The 20867-nt window shown below is 46.6% G+C and overlaps 1 protein-coding gene across 3 annotated transcripts in view; it reads left to right on the plus strand.

The window, feature by feature from the left end:
- The window catches only part of FRMD4B (FERM domain containing 4B), a 76949-nt gene that overhangs the window by 44431 nt on the left and 11651 nt on the right, over window positions 1-20867 (plus strand). For all 3 annotated transcript variants that reach the window (XM_056501662.1, XM_056501663.1, XM_056501664.1), the window contains 9 exons: window positions 6281-6364; window positions 7539-7604; window positions 8663-8720; window positions 9615-9701; window positions 19068-19144; window positions 19536-19674; window positions 20173-20314; window positions 20445-20578; window positions 20658-20777. In XM_056501662.1, coding sequence (XP_056357637.1) covers window positions 6281-6364; window positions 7539-7604; window positions 8663-8720; window positions 9615-9701; window positions 19068-19144; window positions 19536-19674; window positions 20173-20314; window positions 20445-20578; window positions 20658-20777 — 907 coding nt within the window. The remainder of the gene's footprint in view (window positions 1-6280; window positions 6365-7538; window positions 7605-8662; window positions 8721-9614; window positions 9702-19067; window positions 19145-19535; window positions 19675-20172; window positions 20315-20444; window positions 20579-20657; window positions 20778-20867) is intronic.

A 20867-nucleotide genomic window follows, 5' to 3' on the forward strand; every position in this document is an offset into this window, starting at 1 on the left:
GGAAGTTGTGGCATTGCCTGGTCTGCCAGGGTGGCTCTGGGAGCAGCTAATGTTCCATTTGTGTGCTCACCATGTCCTCATTTGGAAAGGTGTGTGCATACAGCTGATGGGAGAAATGTTGCATTTACCTTGGTGCTCTTGGCCCATCATCCAAAAACCAGTGTATGTGCTCACCAAACCCCAGCAGATCAGCAGGTGCTGCTGCTCTGCCCAAGGGCTGGGCAAGCAGAGAAATTTGGCTCAGGGAAAAGAGCTGGAGGTCAGGCCTGGGAGTCCAAGGCACTGGTCCAAGTAGGGGGAATGGTTGTTCAGTCCCAGCCACACTTTGTGTTTGGTGCAGGCCCCCCTTGAGATGTGGAACTAAAGCTGCACAAGGTGGGAACCCGCAGCATAGCCACAGCCTAAATATCCAACAAGTTGGAGTTGTAAAAACCATCTGCACTCCTTATCAGGGCCCTTCTCACAGGTGGGGTTGGAAGGCTCTTAAGTGCCCCTTCAAACACCTCTCTGAGCAGGCACTGCTTCTGTGTTCAAGTGCAGCCTCTGCAGCCCTGCCCAGCAAAGCTCCCCTGGCTGCAGGGAGAGTCAGGCTCTGGTGGTCCTGTACCAACGGGAGCCCCCTGTTCATGGCCTTTCCACATCCTGGGCTCCCTTCAATAGCAACATAACTTTCTTGAGTGTGCCAGCAGACCATAAACTGAAAGGTTGGGAAATGCTGGGAAACGTCTGGCGTTTGTCACAAAAGAGGATTTGTTGGAGAGCACATTTCAAGCTCCTGCTGCCAAAATCCTGCTGCTCTGGTGTGCTCAAGCTGCTCAGCCCATCGTCTCTCCCTGTACCTCCCCGTTCTCTCTTCCTTCCCCCCTTTTTCTCCTGCACTTTTAACCCTGCTCATTTTTTCCCCCTCCACTGCCTCACTGCTTGCTCCTCACACCTGTTTCTTGTGGTACCTCGAGGGGCAGAGCAGCCTCTAGGGGAGCCTGAGGTTGCCCTGCTCTTTATTTTATGACAAACCCAAAGCCTACAGAGGCTTCACCTGTTGCTGAAGCAGCCCAGCTGCAATGGGATGGTCCATGCTGCTGGTTCTCATCTATGGTGTAAGGAATGGGAGCACCTTGGAGACCTTGGTGATGTTTCCCTGGGTCTGGTCGCTTGGAGTCACTTTAGGACTAGCCTGGGGTGGGCAGCAGCACAAAATGTCCTTGTACAATTTTCTGCAAAGGTGGTCATTCTAAAGAAATAGGGCTGTTACTGACAACAGCTGAATAATCTGACTCTGAAACCCTTGATTGTCAAGCTCTCAAGCATCTGCTGTAATTGTGTGCTGTTTTGGAGTATTTATTTTGCTAGCTCTGAATGTTTTGAATGAAGTGGTGAATCCTAATGGAAATGTTTTGAATAATCTTCATGGTGTAGGGTAATAATGTATCTTCCTTTTGTTGTGCAGCTGCACATTTCCTTGAATTTCATATGTAATTCTCAGATTTGATAATATTTAGGTGTCCACAAAATAACTTTCAGGTTAATTTTGAGAGGCTGATTGACATTTTCTGAAGGCAAGGCCACTCTAAATTCTACCTGTGCTATGCCTAAAATTCATTTCAAGAATTAACTGAACATATGATAATGACATTCAGGAGAATCCAGGAGTTATTTATTTCAATGATCCTGTAGCAACACAAGAGAAAGTATTTTTATGAGGTCAAGAGGCTCCAAGAATAGAGGAAAGTTGCTATACAAAGCACTTTCCCTACTGATAAATTTGTACCTTATAACTTGTTATAAACACAGTTCAGCAGAGACAGACACACCTGCCCTTCTTTAGTCAGTTAAGAGTTGTCTGAAGTCCTGTCCTCATTGAGTTGTTAATATTTACAAAGAATCTGTGAGCTGATAAGCTTCTATGCTGTAGTCCAATATGTGGCTTTTGCTGCTGGGTGTGTCACTTGCTCTTCATGATTTTTTAATCTCATTAACTACATCTTACTCCATCTAAGCTCTTACCTGCATTAGCAAGGGGCATAAACTGGTTTTTGACAGTGGGTGCAGGGAAAACTCTTGACAAATGGTCCTAATTAGCACAGTTCTGTAAATCTTTGCCTGGCAGGGAGTGTTGTATCATTCCATTACAAGCTGTCAAGATGTACTTTCTGGGGGCATAAATATATAATTCTTTTTTAATTTTCAGTAATGTGCTCTAGGCAGAGCATCCCATGATGGTCTGGCTTGGTTCCTGATAGGGGTTTTATTAAGATGCCTAAAATTTCACTGTAGCATCAGTGGGTTGTAGGAAGCTCATGAGGTTGGTCCTGTTTTTCTGCTGGAGATAGTTTCAACTGGGAAGTCCTATTGATAGTTTGGTACATTATTAAATATTTTACTGGTTATTTTAGAGTCAAGCTGCCTTCCCTCTTCATAGAGCTAGCACTGACAAGCAGGGCATGCTGGGGACAGCATCTTGCCCAATGTTTGATCATGTTGGGACAGAGAATTAATTATGGGCAGTACCAGGAGTGCAAGTTGAGGTTCAGCATGAAGAGGCTTTGATGCAGATTTTCATTATTTCCATTTGCATTGCCCAGATTGATTCAAGTTCTGCTTTGTATCTGCCAGAGAGAAAACTCCTGTTTAGAGGGTGGAATAGGAAGGAAAGGGTCTGTCTGCTGCTTTTGTTTAATTCTTCTCCATAGTGGAAAAATACTTGAGATGAGAGTTTCCTATATTCTCCTCCTGGGGAATAAACAAACCTTTTGCCAAAAAATGTTCAGTCCCATTGACTCAGGGCGGTTTATGTATTGAAATTATGCCAAAAAACCACCACTCCAGAAACCCCCTCTGTATCAGGGGTCAGATTAAAGGCAAGCTGAGCCTCCCTGTCCCGACAGTCCTGCTCCTGGTGGGAACCCACCATGGACGTGCCAGATCCAGCACGGGCAGTTTGGCCGGCAGATAACGGGGGTGCTGGGACATCTGGAGCCGGGGCTGTCTGCCCTGGGCTTGCTCTATCGTCTCGTGGTCCTGGTGAAACCAAACAGGAACAGGTCATCATTCAAAGCTCGCTGCTGCTATCGGGAGTTGTCACCTCTAGGGAGCGGCTGGGTCTCGGAGGGCTTGGGAAAGTGATCCCGAAGGTCAAGGGCAGACTTGCTTGGTGCAGATGAAGTGATAATGGACTCTGGAAGGAGGGGGAGGACCATTTGAGGTTTTTATTATCCCTGAAGCCGTGAATCATCCTGAATGCTCATCCTGGGGCTGCAGTCAGCAGGTCCAGGTGCCAGCCTGTGCTGTCTGAAGGCATCAGCGCACAAGGAGCTGTGCCCTGACTCTCACAGGTCTTTTACATTTTTCTACGATTGCTTCATGCTTGATCTTACAATTATGAAGGAGGGAAAAAATATCCTCATGTGCTTCTCAGACTATTTTAAGCCTTATAAGTTCATTTTGTCAGACTTCTGTCAGTGCATGTGGATGGGATGGTGTCTGAACCTCAGGGTGTGGAGTTGGGTCCTGTCAGGAGGACAAGTCCCAGGGAACAATTCTGCCTCATAAAATCGGTGTATTCTCTGCTCTTGTAGGAAATTGGATGGGTTTGTAGAGGTTGGCAGGAGAAGAGAGGAGGCCCAGCTCTGCAGTGAATTGTCACAGCTCCGTGGCCCTGCCTGCTGACAGCCTGCAGCAGGGCTGTGGCTCTGGGTCAGTGCTGCAGGGATGTGTCCCCTGTCATGGCACAGACGTGGTGACAGCCCTTTGATCACTGCCTGTCCCAGCCCAGAGCCCACAGGCCCTGCTGAGATGGGTTTGCTGGCTGGCCCTCGAAATTTAAATTCAGTGGTAGACATTTTCATATTGATGAGCTGCTACTCATCACTCAGGCTTAACTAGCACCCTTCTTTTGGCACTGGTGAGGATGAAGTTGCTGCTCAGCCAGATCTAAAGAGCCGAGGAGCCCAAAAATCAGAGATGAGGGGCCCAAAAACCAAACAGGAAGGCGAGTAGTGCTGTTGGAGGTCACAAATGTTGCAGAAGGTGGCATTTCAGAGCAGGGGAGATGCAGCTGCCAGGATTTGTGGCATTTCTGCAGCCTCTCGATGATGGGGAGGCTCCTGGCCCTGTAAGGGTTGGTGAAGGAGGGTTTGGGACCTCTCCACCCATGTGTGGTGGTGACAGCTGGGTGTCAGCTGTCCCCTGTGCCCAGCTGCCTCTGCCACAGCTCAGCCCTTACCACCACGTCTCTAAATAGGGGTTTAATGACCACCCATTAAACCTCTGATCATGAATACTGCGGAGATGAGAATCCACATTTACAGAAACAGCCCTTTTGTTTGGTAAAAACGAGCTATTTTTTAGTACTTCCTTCCAAAACCTCTCCTATTTCACTGTAGTTCCCTGCCAACTCTGCCCGCTAGAGCAGCCATTGAGTGATGAGTCAGGTTTAAAAATAGGAGGAAAAATAGGTGTAATAAAAGGAGGTGTAATAATCAATTATCCTGTGAGTCTGTGACTGAAGTTGGACCTTAGGAGGTCATCTGGCCAAACCCTCCAGCTTCAAGAGGGAGTTCAGGCCAGGTTGCTCAGGGCTTTGTTTTGTTGTTTTGGAGTGGGGGGTTTTTTTGGTGTTTTTTTGTTTTGTTTTGGGGGTTTTTTTGTTTGTTTTGTTTTGTTTTTGTGTTTTGTTGGGTTTTTTTTGTTTTTTTTTTTTGTTTGTTTGTTTTGTTTTTGGGGGTTTTTTTGTTTGGTTTTTTTTTGTTGGTTTTTTGTTTGTTTGTTTTTTGGTTTGTTTTTGTTTTCTGAGGCCTCAGGAGGGTGTGCTCGGTGTCTGCATTTCCATGTGACCCTACAAGCCCCTGGTAATCTACCTTCTCTCTGCAATCCGAGATGTCCTGCAGCCTTTTGATCCCATCCAAATGGGTTTGTAAAGGAGTGAATAAAACTCAGCTTTTGTGAGCATTGGCTGTATTGAACGCTGGAAGGAGAGATCCTGATTCTCTACCCAGCTGTCCCCGTTTGTGGCACTTGGGTGCTGGCCAGCTTGCAAAGAAAAATGGATATTCCTGGCAGAAGTGTGCAGCAACCAGCACTCCTCGGTGCTAATTGACCCCTTGGCAGCTTCATCAAAGGCGTTGAAGAATAAATAGGCTGTTGATTGAACTGTTTGCTGTCCCCAGAGGTGGTCCCCCTTGCTCAGGGCTGAGGCTCATTGTCAGGGCTGGGGAAGAGCCTTGCAGAGCGATTAGCCCGTGCTCCCGAGGAACAAAAAAACCTTTCATCCCCTGCACTTTCCGTGTGGCATCTGGGAGATGGAATCCTGGGGGGATTTGCTGTGTCCTCCATGTACAAGCTCCATCCACAGTGCCCATGGATGCGCTCTGGGGATGTGGAGTTTGGGGGAGGCAAAGGGGGACCTAGCTCTGATGAAAACTCTAATAAAAACTCGGGTAGTTCAATCTGATGAGAGGAGAGTTTGGGAGCAGAAAAACACCTTCAAGGAAAGCCTGGACAAAGTTGAGGCAGATGCTGATGGACGTGAGTGGTGCATTCTTTGCATAGAGGAGTCGTGTTGGTGCTTGCTGGCGCTGCTGCGAAGGCACGCAGAAATCCTGCTGAAATGGGGCGTGCAGGTTTCAGCTGATTAATTAATGGACCGTGAGAGGAGAAAATATGAACCATTTTACTGATGCCTGTAAATAGCTTTAAAAATATTCTACCGGGGTTTTGTCATGGCAGATTGCATTCACATACTTCAACCCCTCTCTATTTCATTTCAGGTTGGGCATAGAGTCCAGAATATTTGAACTTTCTATAGAATGGGCAGTCCAGGAGAACTATTTTCAATAAAAATATTTCAAAGCATATGAACTGAAACCCTTTGTTTTGAATCAGATCACTGTTAAACTCTGGGATTTAACAAATACCACGCTGCTTCATGAAATGTATTGTTAAAGACAGAGCAAAACTTAGCACTACAAGCCTTACTTTTGGGGAGAGGCTTTCCTGCAGCTGTTGCAGGGCTCGTTCTGCTCAGCAAATAGAGTGAGGGTGTGCAGAATAAATATTGATACGGTGGTGGCCTGAGCATCACGTGTGTGTATAATGAGCCTGCATGACACCATATCCATCACTGTCATGTGAGAGGGCCTCTAGAGTTGCGTTGCTATGACAGCCTGGCGTGGGGCAACACGCCACCTTCATGAGCAGCAAATACAGCCCTTCCTTCTGCCCAAACTCATGAATCCACCTCTGATTCACCAGCACTGACTCTGGGCTGTTTTTGCTTTTCCAGTGATGAGAATGCTAGAAAAGACTTGAAGACGCTGCCTGTCTTTCCTACCAAGACACTGCAGGAGCATCCATCACTTGCTTACTGGTGAGCTGTTTAATTTAAAATGTAAATCATTGCTATGAATGATAACAACAAGATCACTTTTAAGCAGTCTGCAGACTTCTAAAAGTTTTCAGCCCAGGACATAGAGTTACTTGCTCATGTTCAAGCATTTCCAGTTTTTAGAAGATGATAAATTATGCAAGATCTGATGCAAATTCCTCCTTGAAAGTTTGCTCAAATTAAGTTGCTGTGTCAGAAACTGCTGGATCAGAGTATGTGGGGACCCTGCAATAGAAGGAGCTGAAGTCTGAGCTCCAGCCAAGCCTGGGTTTGCAGAGAGCACCTCAGTCTTCATCTGTCACACAGTGGAGCCTTTGTGGTGTGCTGACCTTTGCTGGCTGCCAGCTGCCCACCCAGCTCCTCTCAACAGGACAGAGGAAGAAAATCTAGAAAGGCTGGAAAGAGATGGTTCCAGTTCTGGGGCTTGAATTTGCTGTAAAGGAACACAGCATTTAGGATGAATCAGTGATATTGTTTCCTTGGAATTTATGCCCTTTGTGCAAATTCAACTCCCTCATTTGTTTTGTTTTTTTAGGCTTGATGTGTACGTGATGGATTTTCAAGTATACCATGCTTGCTTATTATTTGTTTGTCTCTGAATGAATACTGCTGGGGTTTTCTTTGCTTTCAAGTGTCTGACACAGAAATGCATATTTTATTTCACATTCCTCCGAAACAAAATGTTGAAATATGTAACAGGAAAAATGCAAAAAGGTCATTGCTGACAAATGTGTAGTTTTTTTCACCTGTGAAATGTCGGGGGGAAAAAATACATGGGAATGAAAACAGCTCTGGTTAAACTTCTTCTGTCTTACATATAGAGCATTAACCAGCCTTTGAAGATTTTGTCCTTTAGAAGGTTGAGATGAATTTACACAATTAGCACCATTCTTCTGCAGCAGAACAGGCTGATCCGAAATGGTTTGTTAATTAGTCTGGAAGGCAGGATGTGATGGTGGGGATCAGCCAGGCAGCTCCACGCTGCCTAATGAAGGGTGGGAAAGAAATCAGCAAGAACCAGAATGTAAACTAGAGCAAGGAGCATGCAGAGGGACCCTTGTCTGCATGCTGAGCAGGTGGCTGAGCTTCAGCAGATGCTGTCACACATGAACAGAGTCACTGAGCCTCTAAATTGGGTTTTGTGCTTGGTTTGCAGTGAGGACAGAGTAATTGAGCATTATACACAAATTAAAGGCCTGACCAGAGGACAAGCCATTGTTCAGTGAGTATGACACTTGTTAATTTGTGAAGATGATGTTTTTACTTTTCTCCTGTTCTTTTTTGTTGAGAAGTGGCAAGGCAGACTGTTTGGGTCATTACTGCCTGCAAATGATGTTATTTGTATCTGTCAGATTCTCTTTTTATTGACTTACACTGCAAAGTGGAATTATTTGAAATACCACATTGCAGAGTCTTGCAGTTCAGCATTTGTGTAGTCATTTGGGTACCTCAAATACAAAATAAATTGCTTGGATTTTATTTTTTGGAAGATTATTCTCCATACCTTGCTTGCCATCAGTTAATATTCACTCCAAACTCTTAAAGAGTGCATGTAAGTCCTAAGTCCTGTAAGAAATTCTGGAATGCTCAGAATTTGGCTTTCAAAACATGAAGGTCTTCCAAGCTGCCCCCTGAGCCTGTGGAATTGTATTTTTCATTTACCATTAATATTTACTGTTCTTCCTAGAAGCAGATGCAGTAGGATGTGTTATGAGATGTTGGAGATGATGGCCATGGCTGCACAGTGCAGGCTCCTTGCAGTTTTTCTCACATACCTCAGTGCCTGTAAATCTCTCTCAGTAATCTGTGGTCTTTTTTTTCAGTAGGAACAAGGGAAAAATGGTCTGTTCAGTGGTTTTCTGAATTGCCTCATGAAACAGTTGTACAATGGCACAAACACATTCATTTGGAGCCTATCCTTTGTAACCAGAGCTCCATAATGGAATAATTATAGGCAGGTCTTTACTGCCAGCATTTCCCAAAAGGCTCACATGTTCATTTCAGGATTTTTGCTTTCAGTTCTATGATCTGCTGATAAGAGATTGAATGTTCTGTTGCATGAGAGATTTTCCTTTTGCTTTAGCTGGGCCAAAATACCCTGTCTTTCCCCAAGCCAAGATGCTAAGTTTTTTCTAAAAACATGGGCCTTCAATTATGAAGGCCTTCAAAATATGCAAATGATAAATGATGTGTCCTTGGATGTATGTGTGAAAAAAATATGTTAATAGATATTACTCCCTCCAGAGAAAATAATCTGATATGCTATAAATCTGTCTGCAGGTACATGAAAGTGGTAGAAGCTTTGCCAACATATGGAGTTCATTACTATGGAGTAAAGGTCAGTAACTGCCTATAGATAATGTGATTGCTGAGCTTATTATGTGGGATTGCATTCCTAAAGGAGCAGTTGGATGATTCAGTGCCCTTCTATCAGTATGAAACCCCACATTTTTCAACCTCTGTATTTTTCCCTATTCAATGTACTTCAGAAATTGTTTCCAGAGAGCAGAAAGGAATCTTTGTAAAACTGTATGTAATCCTATCAGGAGCTAAATTCCTTTCATCTTAATTAAACTGGATATCACTTCTAGACTTGAAGCAGTTAATAGTTTCCCCAGAGACATTAATCAAGATTAGAAAAATAAAATGTGGAAAAGAACTCCTCCTAAGTGGCAGGTGATTAGTGGTGCATGCTTGGAGTGGGGAAATGCTGAGAAATTCTTTTGGAGAGTGATGGAAATGCACCATTTATTCCCATCTGTAGAGCAGAGTCGGGGCCAAAGTGTTTTGTGCTGAAGAGCTCAGCAGAGATGCCTCCTGACTTTTGAGTCATGGCCATGGCTGTGGTACCTGAAAAGCTGATGTTCTGTGCTGGTGTGTCCTCCTGTGGCTGTCCATGCCTGAGTTTAGTGGATGCAGTCATTGGCCACAGATTTTTTTCTGTCCTCTCCCTTCACAGCCACTCCTCCAGCCAGTGACACCCATTGTTTCAGCAGCACTGTTGCTTTTCTGTCACCTTGCACAGCCACCACCTGGTTTTGTGCCTCTGCCTCAGAAGGCAGAGGGAGAAGTTTTCCACATTCACCCCAGCAGTCCACTTCACCTCAATTTGTTTGCCAGAAAATCTTTGTTCTGTACCTACTTGTGCTTGTCACAGAGTGAAAAGGGCTGTAATCTTGGAATTGCCTAATTCTTAAGTGGCTCTTGGTTGATGCAGAAATCCATTTTTCAGGATAAACAAGGAATCCCATGGTGGCTTGGAATAAGTTACAAAGGAATTGGCCAGTACGACTTACAAGACAAAGTTAAGCCCAGAAAAGTAAGTTTTTTTCATCTGATTTTTTGTGAGGGGAGCATGGTGTGGTGTTGCATGTCAGAATATACTCTTTTAAGCTGCTGCTTATTAGACTGGTGGGCAAAAGACCAAAGGCTGGAGGCAAAAGGAGATTTCTGCTGGCACTGAGGCAGTAAATCTCTCCTAGATAGTGGAAACTCCCTTTGGGAGCTTTGGCTTGTGTCTCTTGAGTTTGGTGGTCTCAGGATGGGAATTTTGGCAGCCCCCAGGGATAACTACAGGAATACGAAGCAGTTGTGTTTCTGCAAGGCCCTGTACTCAGGCACTGTTTTCACTTTTGTAGGTGGTTTTTTTTGTGCATGAAGCATGAAAGGCTCCACTGATACAGGCAGAGTAGAGGGGAACCAAGTGAAAATGAAGGATTGTTGAAGCAGCTGTGTGTTTCCATAAATTCCAAGGGGGAATTGAGAATAAATGCCAAGTACTGGAGGTCGTTCTTCTCCAAGCCATTGCTTCCCATGTGTCTGCTGCAGAGTGAGCTCTGCCCCTGTGCTGGTGGAGCAGGGCAGAGGGTCCTGCCTTGTTCTGCTGGCTCCCTGCAGTGAGCCCAGGCTGCAGCCTTGGGGACCCACCAGGCACCCAAGGCCTGGGGTGGTGGGAGCTCCCCCCATCCTGCAGCCACCTGTGTGTCCTTGGGACAGGACTGAGCCCTGGAAGGCTTTGAAGGGTTATTTAACCCCCATGGCTGGTGCTGGGGCTGTCATTTCTGGTCGTGTCTTCATTGAAACATCTAAGCCATGAGGGGATAGAGACCTGGGAGTTTGCTGTTCTTCTTCCCCCTGGAATGATCTGGGCAGGAGTTCACATGAAGTTGTGCTCCCCGCCAGGGAATTTTTACATTTGCAAAATGATATTGTTTAGTGTATTGGTGCCAAAAAGCACAGCTTAAACTTCCTTCTTAAAGAGTAATCCCCCCCCTTCAAGCTTCCAACTTGATCTTCTCTTTTTCCAGAGCAGGCTCTGACTTGGTTTCTTTTGGTGTATTTATGTACTGGTGTGTCCAAGGGCGAGCTCTCATGTCCTTCCTTCACTTGGTTCAGTAAAATACAGTTTTATCCCAGGTGTCTCTTCCCATGCCTTCACTAAAAGACAGTAACACAAGAGGAACCCTTTGCAAATCAAGTGAACTTGATGAAGCCACTGAATGTCAAAGGAGAGCATCAAGGAGGTCTCCTTGCCCTTGAGCACTTCCCTGATTTCAGGCATCATCTATAAGATTTTCCAGCCAGGAAAGGATCATTCTGCAGCCAAGATGTCCAGCTGTGACCAGCAAAGCTCTCCAAGAAGATGGAGCCTGCCTGGCTGGAAGCATTGCTTGGCCAAGCATTTTTTATGCTTGTGAGATTTCAGTTTACAACATCAACCAGGCAGATTAAGAAAATTTTTTTAAGGTCAGCAGGGCCCAGATACCAAGTCACACCCTGCAACAGTTAGTTACAAGGCGTTGTCTTTGAATGCAGGAGTTGTGTTTAAGAAAAATAAAGCAAAAACCAGAGGTCATCTCAGCAGTGGAAATATTACAATGGAAATGAGAGTAGTTGTTGGCTTCACTGAAATTGTAATTGTACAACTGAGGATAGAGATTAAAAGGGAAGGTGAGAGAGAGGAGCCTAAATGCAGGTGGAAGATTTAATTACAGTAAGCTCATTGAAACTGTGGGGATGGATATGGCTGTAGTATCCCTAAGGATTTTTCTGGTGTCATGCAAAGGGACACAAAGGATGTCAGCCACAGCTTGTCCTGAGCCGTGACTGCCTTTAACAAGTGGCTAAACCGTTTATTTATATGGAAAATGTTCCAGAGTTGAAATACAGAGTACATTTTGGGTAAGTGATTAGAATCAGATCTTTTGGGAGGAAAACCAGATACCAGGTGTAGAGGGGCACCCACACCCAGACTTTGGTTTGGAGTTGAAATGCTGAGATACTGCTGCTTCTTCCAGTGTAACTGCAGCCCTGCTGCCTGAGATGCAGCAGGAAGAAGTTCCTTTCAATCAATATTGTTATTTGTTCATATTTATGAATGTATCAGAATTTATTTCAGAGAAAGAAAGGTATGTACAGCTTGCCTGAATCTCCCAGGAGTCTCTCTGGAGCAGCAGGCAGGAGGCAATAGGCATGTAAACTATGCCTGTCTTTTGGAGCACTGGTGCTAGTTTTGCTGGATTTAGCAGAATTTTCTTGCTTTGCTTTTTGGGAATGGAGCCAGACTCACAACTGCTGTGTGCTGGTGTTATCCAGCTGTTTATACTGTGGATCAAAATGCTGTTGTGTTTATCCCCAGCCATCTGGGGAAGAGCATCCTCATTGTGCTCCACTTCTCCAGTTGATGATGTTTAAATATACATGCAGCTGATTAATAAATAGAGAATAGTAAGAGGGAAAGGCTGAGTCCAAGTCTAATGGAGGCTGAGTTGGCCTTCCTGAATTTTAAAGCTACAAGGATCTCTGTGTGTGCAAACCTCTCTGATACTGGTTCTGGTGGGAGAGCTGCAGCATTTTGGATGGGAGGCTTTTAACAGGAATTGGTGTCTGTGCCCCAGTGAATTCACACCTGGGGATTTATTCTGCTCCCCATGGCTTTTCTGCAGTGCTATCAGTTTGCTTCACCATAGAATCATAGGCTTCTTGCAAGAGCCAAGTCCATATTTAGAATAAAATGTTACTATTAATAATAGAAATAAAATATCTATTAGCTGCACCCATTAATGGAGGGTCAGTTAAAGCCAAAGAAATGCAACCACCCTCTTCCAAAAGTGAAATCTTTTGGCTTTAGCCAGGTAGCTCTTCAGGCAGAGACACCTAAATCCGAGCCTTGGAGCGCAGTGGTTATCCCAAGATTTTGTTATTGGATCAACACCAGTGCATGAAGTCCAGGGCTGAGAGCTCCTCACAGGAAGCAGCTTGCAGGAGAGGGGTGGATGAGGCAATCTCCAGATCCCAATCACCCAGCCCTGGCAGGGCTCTGTCACCACCAGGGCAGTGCTCTGTGACTGGGGCTGGACCTGGAGAACCTGCCCTGGCTGTGTACAGCTGGCTGGGGAGGTTTGGCTCCAGCTATTAATATTTTGCTGGTTGACCTGAGATGGTTTGGACAAGGGAGTTTTATTGCTCCAAGTCACTCCTAGAAGCTTGTATTGCTTTGGGAGCAGTTTCCAGCAAAGCCCAAGTGTTACCCATCACCCAGGGCTGCCAGCTGAGGCACTGGGGGAAGCACTGTGCTCCAGCTCCTAACAGACTGAAAAGGGAGAATTATTTGGTGTGTCATGAATGAAAATTGTAGATAAAAGCAGTGGCTCCACACTGGCTGGAGGTTATACTGAGCTCACTTGATTATCATCCTGAAGTCTCACAGGGCATTAAAACAGACTGGATTTGGCAACCCTTGTTCAGGTTTGAGCTCAGACCTGGGATTAGCTCTGCAGTCCTGCTGCTTTGCAAACATATTCTCTTTCAATTGCAGTTCATGTTGAGAGTCACCTCCTGCTTGGAGAAGTGCCTCTTGCTTGCTGTGGGGTGGCATGCCAAGATCCTGTCCTTGCTATCCTCTGAATCAATTAGGAAAAGTATAAAACAGGTCCCAGGACTTTGTTTGTCATTTCAAGCCAGAATAGATCTCCCTTTATCTCTGCCCCATTCTTCTCACTGGTGAGAAAAGCAGTGTATGTCCTGTAGATGAAGGGTGTATTAAGGCAGAGTTGAGTTTATTCTGCGTTCAGCCAGTGTGTGGGGATCCTCTGAGGGCTGCAGAAGGCAGCTTGCTGCCTCTTTGACTTGTTCTCCCACTTCATTGTGTTTCTGTGGGCGACTCCCTTGTGATAAATTAACTATGTTATCTGAAGAGAAGAACTAACCTTGCTGTGGTATTGTTTCAAATGTCCAAGAATATCGGTGCTACTGCTTGATGTCTTGACTGCATTGTGTTCTCAGAAGTGTTTTTGTTAGCATATACTTGTTTTGAAATGGGTAATGTTTATCACAGGGTGGTGTGGGCTGGCAGATCATCTCATTTCAACCTCTCTGCCATGGGCAGGGATACCTTTCACTATCCCAGGTTGCTCCAAACCCCATCCAGCCTGGATCCAGGCATCCAGGGGCAGCCCCAGCTTCTCTGGGCAGCCTGTGCCTCATCACCTTCACAATATCCCTGGCTGGATTTAATACTTTCAGGGCTTTAGCTTTCCAAACCAGACCCCTATCTGCTCAGACAATTTATCTGTATTTCTCCCACCCTCTGTAAGGGTCTTTTTGTGTGAGTTTGTCCAGGAGCTCCTTGTTCATCCTTGCAAGCCTCCTGACACTTCTGCCTGACTTTCTCTTTGTTGGGATGCATTGCTCCTGGGCTGTGAGGAGGAGGTATTATGATGGTTCTTACTTAATTCAGCATATACTAAGAATTGATGCTGAAAGTTTTCCCTTGCAGAACATTTACTTCATGTAAATTTGGTGTCCTGCTTTGCTGAATAGTTCAGAACACAGCAGCATTGGAACAGCCTTCTCAGCAGGCAGCTCTAATTAGGCAGAGATTTCTTTTATGGTGTTTATTTCTCACCAAGCCATTGATTTGGATAGAAGATACTAAGCTCACGTAATTACTTAAAATAAACACAGAGCTTTTATGAGACTGCTCTGAAATTCAGTTCTTTCCAGATGTGCAAAAAGTTGCTTGAATGTCATCTGCTGCAAAACACAAACTTTTGGGGCAGTTTGATGTTGAGACATTTCTCAGTCTTATGATGCTGATGCTAGTGAGGATCAGGCAAAAAAGGATCATAAGGTATTAGAAAAATATATGATCAAAGAGGCTTTTAGAGGACTGGCTTAATATTTTATGGATAAAGGATGCCTGCAGGAGAGCTCTGCCAAGTTATGCTGGCACAGGTGGGAGCTGTCTGCCTCCTTCCCTCAGAAGGTGCTGCAGGTGGGGCAGTTTGGCTCTCCTGCCATCTCCTCAGGTGCCTCCCTCCCTGGGCAGGCACAGCAGTGAAACACAGGATTCCAGCTGAAGGCAGGGTGCCAGACAGCTGAATGCAGCAGAGGGGCTAAAACTGCTCCCAGTGCTGCTGCCAGCGTGGTAATTTCCCTCCTCGGGTGGGGTGCATTCCTGTGGGCAGAAATCTTTTATGTTTCCTTGCTCTGAATTGCCAGATGTGTCTGCAGATTGCTGTTCCCAGCCAGTTCCTGAGGTGCTGCTTGCTGAGCCTCCTTGCAGGCACTGCACGTACCACGAGGTGCTTTGGAAGTGCTTCCCCAGGGAAAGCTGCTGCAAGCACTCTGGCATGGCTTGCACTTCCATGCTGACCTTACCCAAAGACCCCCTGGGTGGAAAGCCAGAGATGTGGGTAATTTAGCTCTTGGTCAGAATTTGTTGTCCCTAACCTTGGAAACGTCCCAGGTGCAGTTCTGGCAGGTGGGCTGGTGCAGCAGCATGTGGCCACACAGCCCCTGCACTCAGCTGCTCTCCACATTTTCACCTCCTTGCAAAAAGAAGCTTTGTAAAAAAATACTAAAATATTATTTTTTTAAACAAAACCCCTCAGGCTCACAGCAATATTGAGCCAGGAGCCTGAGCAGCTCTCCTGCAGGTCTCTTTGGGCAGGGTCTCTGTGATCCTGACAGGGCTGTTTTTCTGAGCCAGTTTGCTCCTGCTGTCAGGCTGGGACAAACTTGCATTTTATTCAAAACTGGCTGCAAGATCAGCCAGGTAAAAAAACAGCTGCTTCTTTTAAGGTGTTTCAACATTTAGGCAAGTCATATCTCTTTGGGTCACCTTAGACTATTACTGTTCTTTTTGTGCAGAAAGGAGGGCAGTTCCTTTTTGTTCAGTACTCCTGGTATCTGGAATTGAATCATAGTAGAAATTCAGGGAAGCCTAAACTCGTGGGCTGGAAAAGCAGCAGCTGGGTGGTAGGAGTCTGGCTGGTGCACAGAGGTGCCTGGATAATGAGCTGTGATCAGAGCTGCACCTCCGCCTTCTACAAAAATAAAAAATCAGAAAAACAACCTTGACCAGGCCAAGTTGTACTCAGAGTCAGACAGGCAGCCCCTGGGATGCTCAGTAGTTTTCAGGAGCATTTAAGGATCTGACAACCTACATGGATGGGAAGGCTATTAAGAAAACATTAATTAGCTCAGGTGGACTTAATCATCTGGTTAAAGGGAACATACATTGCAAAACTTCCACAAAAACATTTTAATTATTCCTAATTGTTCTTCCAACCCTCAAAAACCAGTTCCAGATTTCCAGATTTTTTTTTTTTTTGCCACTCTTTTGTCTTTAAATATGCATGTAGTTTAGGTAAGATTGAAATTAGGAATTATTTAGGAACATGTCTGTACAGGGTAGGGAGTATTTGAAGGGAGCAGGATATCTCTAGAGCAGTGATGGTTTCCTGAGTGTTGCCTTTTGACCACGAGCTAGAAAAATTTCAGTTAAAGTTATTACTTTATTGCTTTGTCCTTGTTTGTATTGTATTTTTTCCCCTCTTGTCTTCATGAATCCAAGTGTGTTAGGCAGAAACTTGTAATACTTTCCTTCAGGATTATTTTTATGCACATCTGTGTAAATATTATTAGCTCACAACTTATTCTGAAGCTGATCATTTAATCACCAGCCTTTTTTATAGAAATCTGAGTTAGGAGGGTTTGTCAGATGAGGTGATAGCTAAGGAGCTTATATTGTTCTTAAGCGAGATATTTGAGGTCAGGGCACTTTTCAGTCCTCAAGAGCAAAGAGTGTCTCGGGTACAACACCAATTCCCATCTCTCCTGCTGTGGAACAGCAGAGGGGGGAGCTGGAGTTATCCCGGACTTTGGGCAGGGATGTCTTTGTGCTGAATGTGCCCCACTGCGAATGCTTGGGGCTCCCGTCAGCTCCTTTTGGGCTGGGATGGATCTCACAGGGTGGGGAGGAAATGGGGCAAAGCTCTACCCACATCCTGAGGCAATTCCGTGCAGGTTTTCTTACAAATGCAAACGCCGTTTTGAAATGATCCTTTCTCGGCACGGCGAGTGATCCTGGCGTGGGATTTGCACAGACCCCTGTGTCCCTGTGCCTGGGCAGGAGGCTGCTCCGGGTGCTGGGGCTGCTGCGTTTTGTCCTCCTGCCAAAGGCGACCCTCCTCACCTTGGGACAGGTGCCCCCTTCTCCCGCAAATGTGCGGAATGTCGAGCACGTCCGGAGGGAAAAAAACCCAGAGGAAGTGATAAAAGGGACGGGGACTCATCCCCCGCCACGATGAGAGGCAGCAGGGCAGTGTTGTTTCCAGAGGTCATGTTTGAAGCACACCCATGGTTTTTACGAGCGTGGGAGCGGGCCGGGAACGCCGGGATGATGCTTCTGGTCGAACCTGTTGCCTCTGGGTGTGAGTCAAGGCTGGCGGGGCCGGGACACGGCACGGCGGGGACCCCGGGCAGCCCCCACGCCACTGCCCCCGTCCTGTCCCCGCAGGGACACCCGGGGCGCTCCAAGGGCTGCAGCCCCTCGGCAGAGCCCTCCCCGTTCGCTCCGCTGTCGGGTTTCCCCTTTATCTGGGCGAAGGGGTGCGGGAGGCGTCGCCGCGGAGCGGGTGGGTGGTGATGTCAGGCGTGTGTCAGCAGTGGGAGGCGAAGCTGCCAAGGCAGAGCAGCAGGACGGAGGGACAGACGGACGGCACGGCTCTGCCCTGCCCATGCCACCCCCGGCTCTGATCCGGGGAGCCGGGATCGCCATCGGGATCGGGATCGGGGCTGCGGCCGGGTGAGTGCGGGGCACAGTGCGGGGAGGCGCCGCGGCTGTGCCGGGATCCCGGCTGGGATCGTGCTCAGCACCCACAGGCGCCTGTTGCTCAATGTCCTGACAGACTGCTTAGGTTGTTTCCTCTTGCGTTTTTCTGAGTGTATTTTCTGTCAAAGTTCGGTGCGGAGTTGTAAAGAGGCGCTTCTGACTAGGCGGGAGGGCTGTGAGACAAACATAAACTTAAGCACAGAGGGAAACTGCCACAATCGTCTAGAAAATAACTTATTAACTCAAGTAAATTACATTTCCACTTGGCTTCACTTTTTCTACATCAGGTTCTAATAGTCAGTTGTAGTCCTAGGAAAGTTTTAATTAAACAGAGGGAAGGAAGGCTGCTGAAAGAGCCACTTTTCCCTGAAACACGAATGCGCTGGGTTATGTTTCATTGTGTTATAAGTGTTTCAGATGCATCCCAGCATAACAACGTCATTTTTTAGTTTCTGTAGTGGCAGGTAGCATGGCATGTCAGGTTTTGGCAGAGGCCAGCTGGAATGTTGTGTGTCCCGGGGGTTTCTGGTGTGGTGGCTGCACCCTTGGCAGCTTTGGAAAAACTCCGGTGGGGGAAGGAGGGAGTTGCTATGATGGCCTGGGTGCCTCTGCTGGATCATCCCTGGTGTCAGAGGCTGATCTCTCACTGAGCCCTGTCCCTGCCCAGCTGATGGAGGCACCTCTGGTACCTCCATGTGGGCTGCAGCTCTGGAAAGCAGCTGATGTAAATTCCAGCGTGCTGCTGCTCCTGTGGGGGACACCACATGGACCCCCCTGTGCATCCAGGCACCCTGGCACTGCTGGAGAAGGGGGCAGGAGGTGATGCTGCCAAAACCTGCGAGGCTGGGCTGGGAGGATGCAGCCCCCAGTGGCTCATCCCCAGGGGCTGGCTGGTGCTGCTGCAAAAGGAGGGTGAATTCATATGAAATCCTGATCCCACGGGTGCAGCTGCCAAGCCCTGACTGACTTTGATCTCTTCTCCCAGCTGGCATTTTGCAGGAAATATGTGGGTTTCTAGCAGGAGGATGTGCTGGGGGTGGCTTCCTCCTGTAGCTGCTGCTGTTCTGTACATGCTGTAGCTCTGCTCCAAAATGTAACACTGGGTGTCTCACACAGTGTCTTTACAAGAGGAAGGTCTTGGCTTTTCCAAGCTGCTGTCATTCCCTGGGGATGCCCTGACTCAGGGAAGTAGACCATAGCTGTCTATACAATTACTTTGTAAAGAGATTTTTGCGTTTAATCAGAGAGAAAATGACTTTAGCTGCCCTGCCAAGATCTCTGGGAACTTCTAGCAGTGAAATTAAATGTGCTGCTGTTGGAGGCAGATGTTGTCACTGGCAAAATCCTCAATTTGTAACACATTGTCTGTAGGAGTGTGAAATTACTGAGGGGCCATCCTATATTTATGTGCTCCTTTTAATTGATGTTATGAATGTAGTTACTGCTCAGTCCATGCCATAGCTGAGGATACACAGGAATTGTAATTTCCTGAAATTATATCACCTTGGGGTGAGAGGACTGGTGATTTAGTGACCATGTACTGTTTCTTTCTCCCAATTCTCCTAGCTATTCCAATGGAAACAGCTGGAAAATCTCTATTTCCGTGAGAAGAAGTTTGCAGTGGAAGTGCACGATCCCCGCAGGTGAGGCTGCAGGAGCAGCTCTGCCGTCGGGTTAATCTTTACCCAGAGTGGGAACTCACCCTCACGTGTTATGGATGGGGTGGGAGGTGCCCCAGAGCTAACACCTGAGTTTACTCTGGGCTTTGGGATGATCCTGACCCAGCGTTTGGCAGGGCAGACTGGGGCTGTCTCAGCTCTGGGTGTCCTCTCAGATTCCCTTTTTGTGTCCATTCGGGGAATTCTTGGAGCAGGGGGAGGACTGTTTGTCATGGCCAAATCTGCAGCAGCACTTGGTGATGGGATGAAGGAAATTGAGTTTTTGCATGCCTAAAATAAAGGTTAAGAGAGAGGCATTGTGGACTTTTAACCTCAAAGACCTGTCTTGAAATTGCATTTCTTTTCATCTCCTCAGAATTTCGGTGTCCAGAAGGACCTTTGGTCAGAGTGGGCTGGTGGTGCAGACCTGGTATGCAAACACTTCCCTGATCAAGTCCATCTGGGTGATGGCAATCAGTCAGCACCAGTTCTACTTGGACAGGAAACAAAGCAAAGTAAGTTGTGAGGCATTTTACTGCAAGCATGGGTTTCAACACCTTTCCTGTATATCCTTCAGCATATGTTTTTCCACGGATGGACTACTCTCCAGAGAAAAACTACAAATTGTGTTTGTCAGCTTTTTGAGCAGTCTGTTACTGGTGGTATTGTTATTTGATCCATTTTAGCCTGCCTGCAGTTAAGGCCTATGGAAATGTAATTATGGAAGAGGGAATTCCCATGTCTGGGTGTCTAATCTGTCTTTCCTTTTGTCTCCTTTCCTGTGTTTGTTTTGAAAGCTGCAGAGATTTTGAGCTGGGAGATGGTTCAGGTTTTGGGGGAGAGGAGAAAGGAATGCCAAACAGCCCTTGTATACCACAGGCACCTGTGTGATGCTGTTGCTTTAGCCTTAATTTTGTGGGAGATGAGGTTTGAAATGTCATCTTCTGTGATGTGTTCTGAAGTTAATTAGAGGCAACTCAACGAGGTTGGATTTTTTTTTTTAACTCCTTCAGGCAAAAATTCCGTCAGCCAGAAGTTTGGATGATATCGCCATGGATCTCACAGAGATGGGAACACCAAAAGTGTCAAAGCTGGTGACTTTGGAGGCCAAGAATCAGCTTATTATGGCCAGCAATGGCAGTTTGATCTCATCAGGTAATACTGCTTGTAGATGTGAAGTAGCCAACTATAATGGAGCTTGTGTTTATTAAAAGGGAAGTGAGACTACCAGGCAATAAAAATGGCCTTTACCTGGAAATCCTCTGATACAGAGTGTGTTTCCCAGGCTCTCAGGATTCAGAGGTCAGTGAAGAACAAAAGAAGGAGAAAATTATGGAGCTAAAGAAGAAAGAGAAACTCCTTCAGGAAAAACTGCTTCAGAAAGTTGAGGAGCTGAAGAAAATCTGCCTGCGGGAAGCGGTGAGAGCTGCACCTTACACGGGGCAGGGGGAGCCCCTTTGTCCCCCTGAGCCTTACCTGGAGCCTCTCTGTTCCCCAGGAGCTGACAGGCAAGATGCCCAAGGAGTATCCCCTGGGTGCTGGAGAGGAGCCTCCCCAGGTGAGAAGGCGTGTTGGCACGGCGTTCAAGCTGGATGACAACCTGCTGCCCACTGAGGAGGTGAGCTGGCAGCTCGTGGGCACAGCAGGGCTGGGTGGCCAGAGCCACTTGAGATAATCCAGCTCTTCCTGGCTGTTTTAAGAGGAGGCA

The sequence above is a fragment of the Oenanthe melanoleuca genome, chromosome 12 (genome assembly GCF_029582105.1).
Source record: "Oenanthe melanoleuca isolate GR-GAL-2019-014 chromosome 12, OMel1.0, whole genome shotgun sequence".
NCBI classification, from domain to species: Eukaryota; Metazoa; Chordata; class Aves; order Passeriformes; family Muscicapidae; genus Oenanthe; species Oenanthe melanoleuca.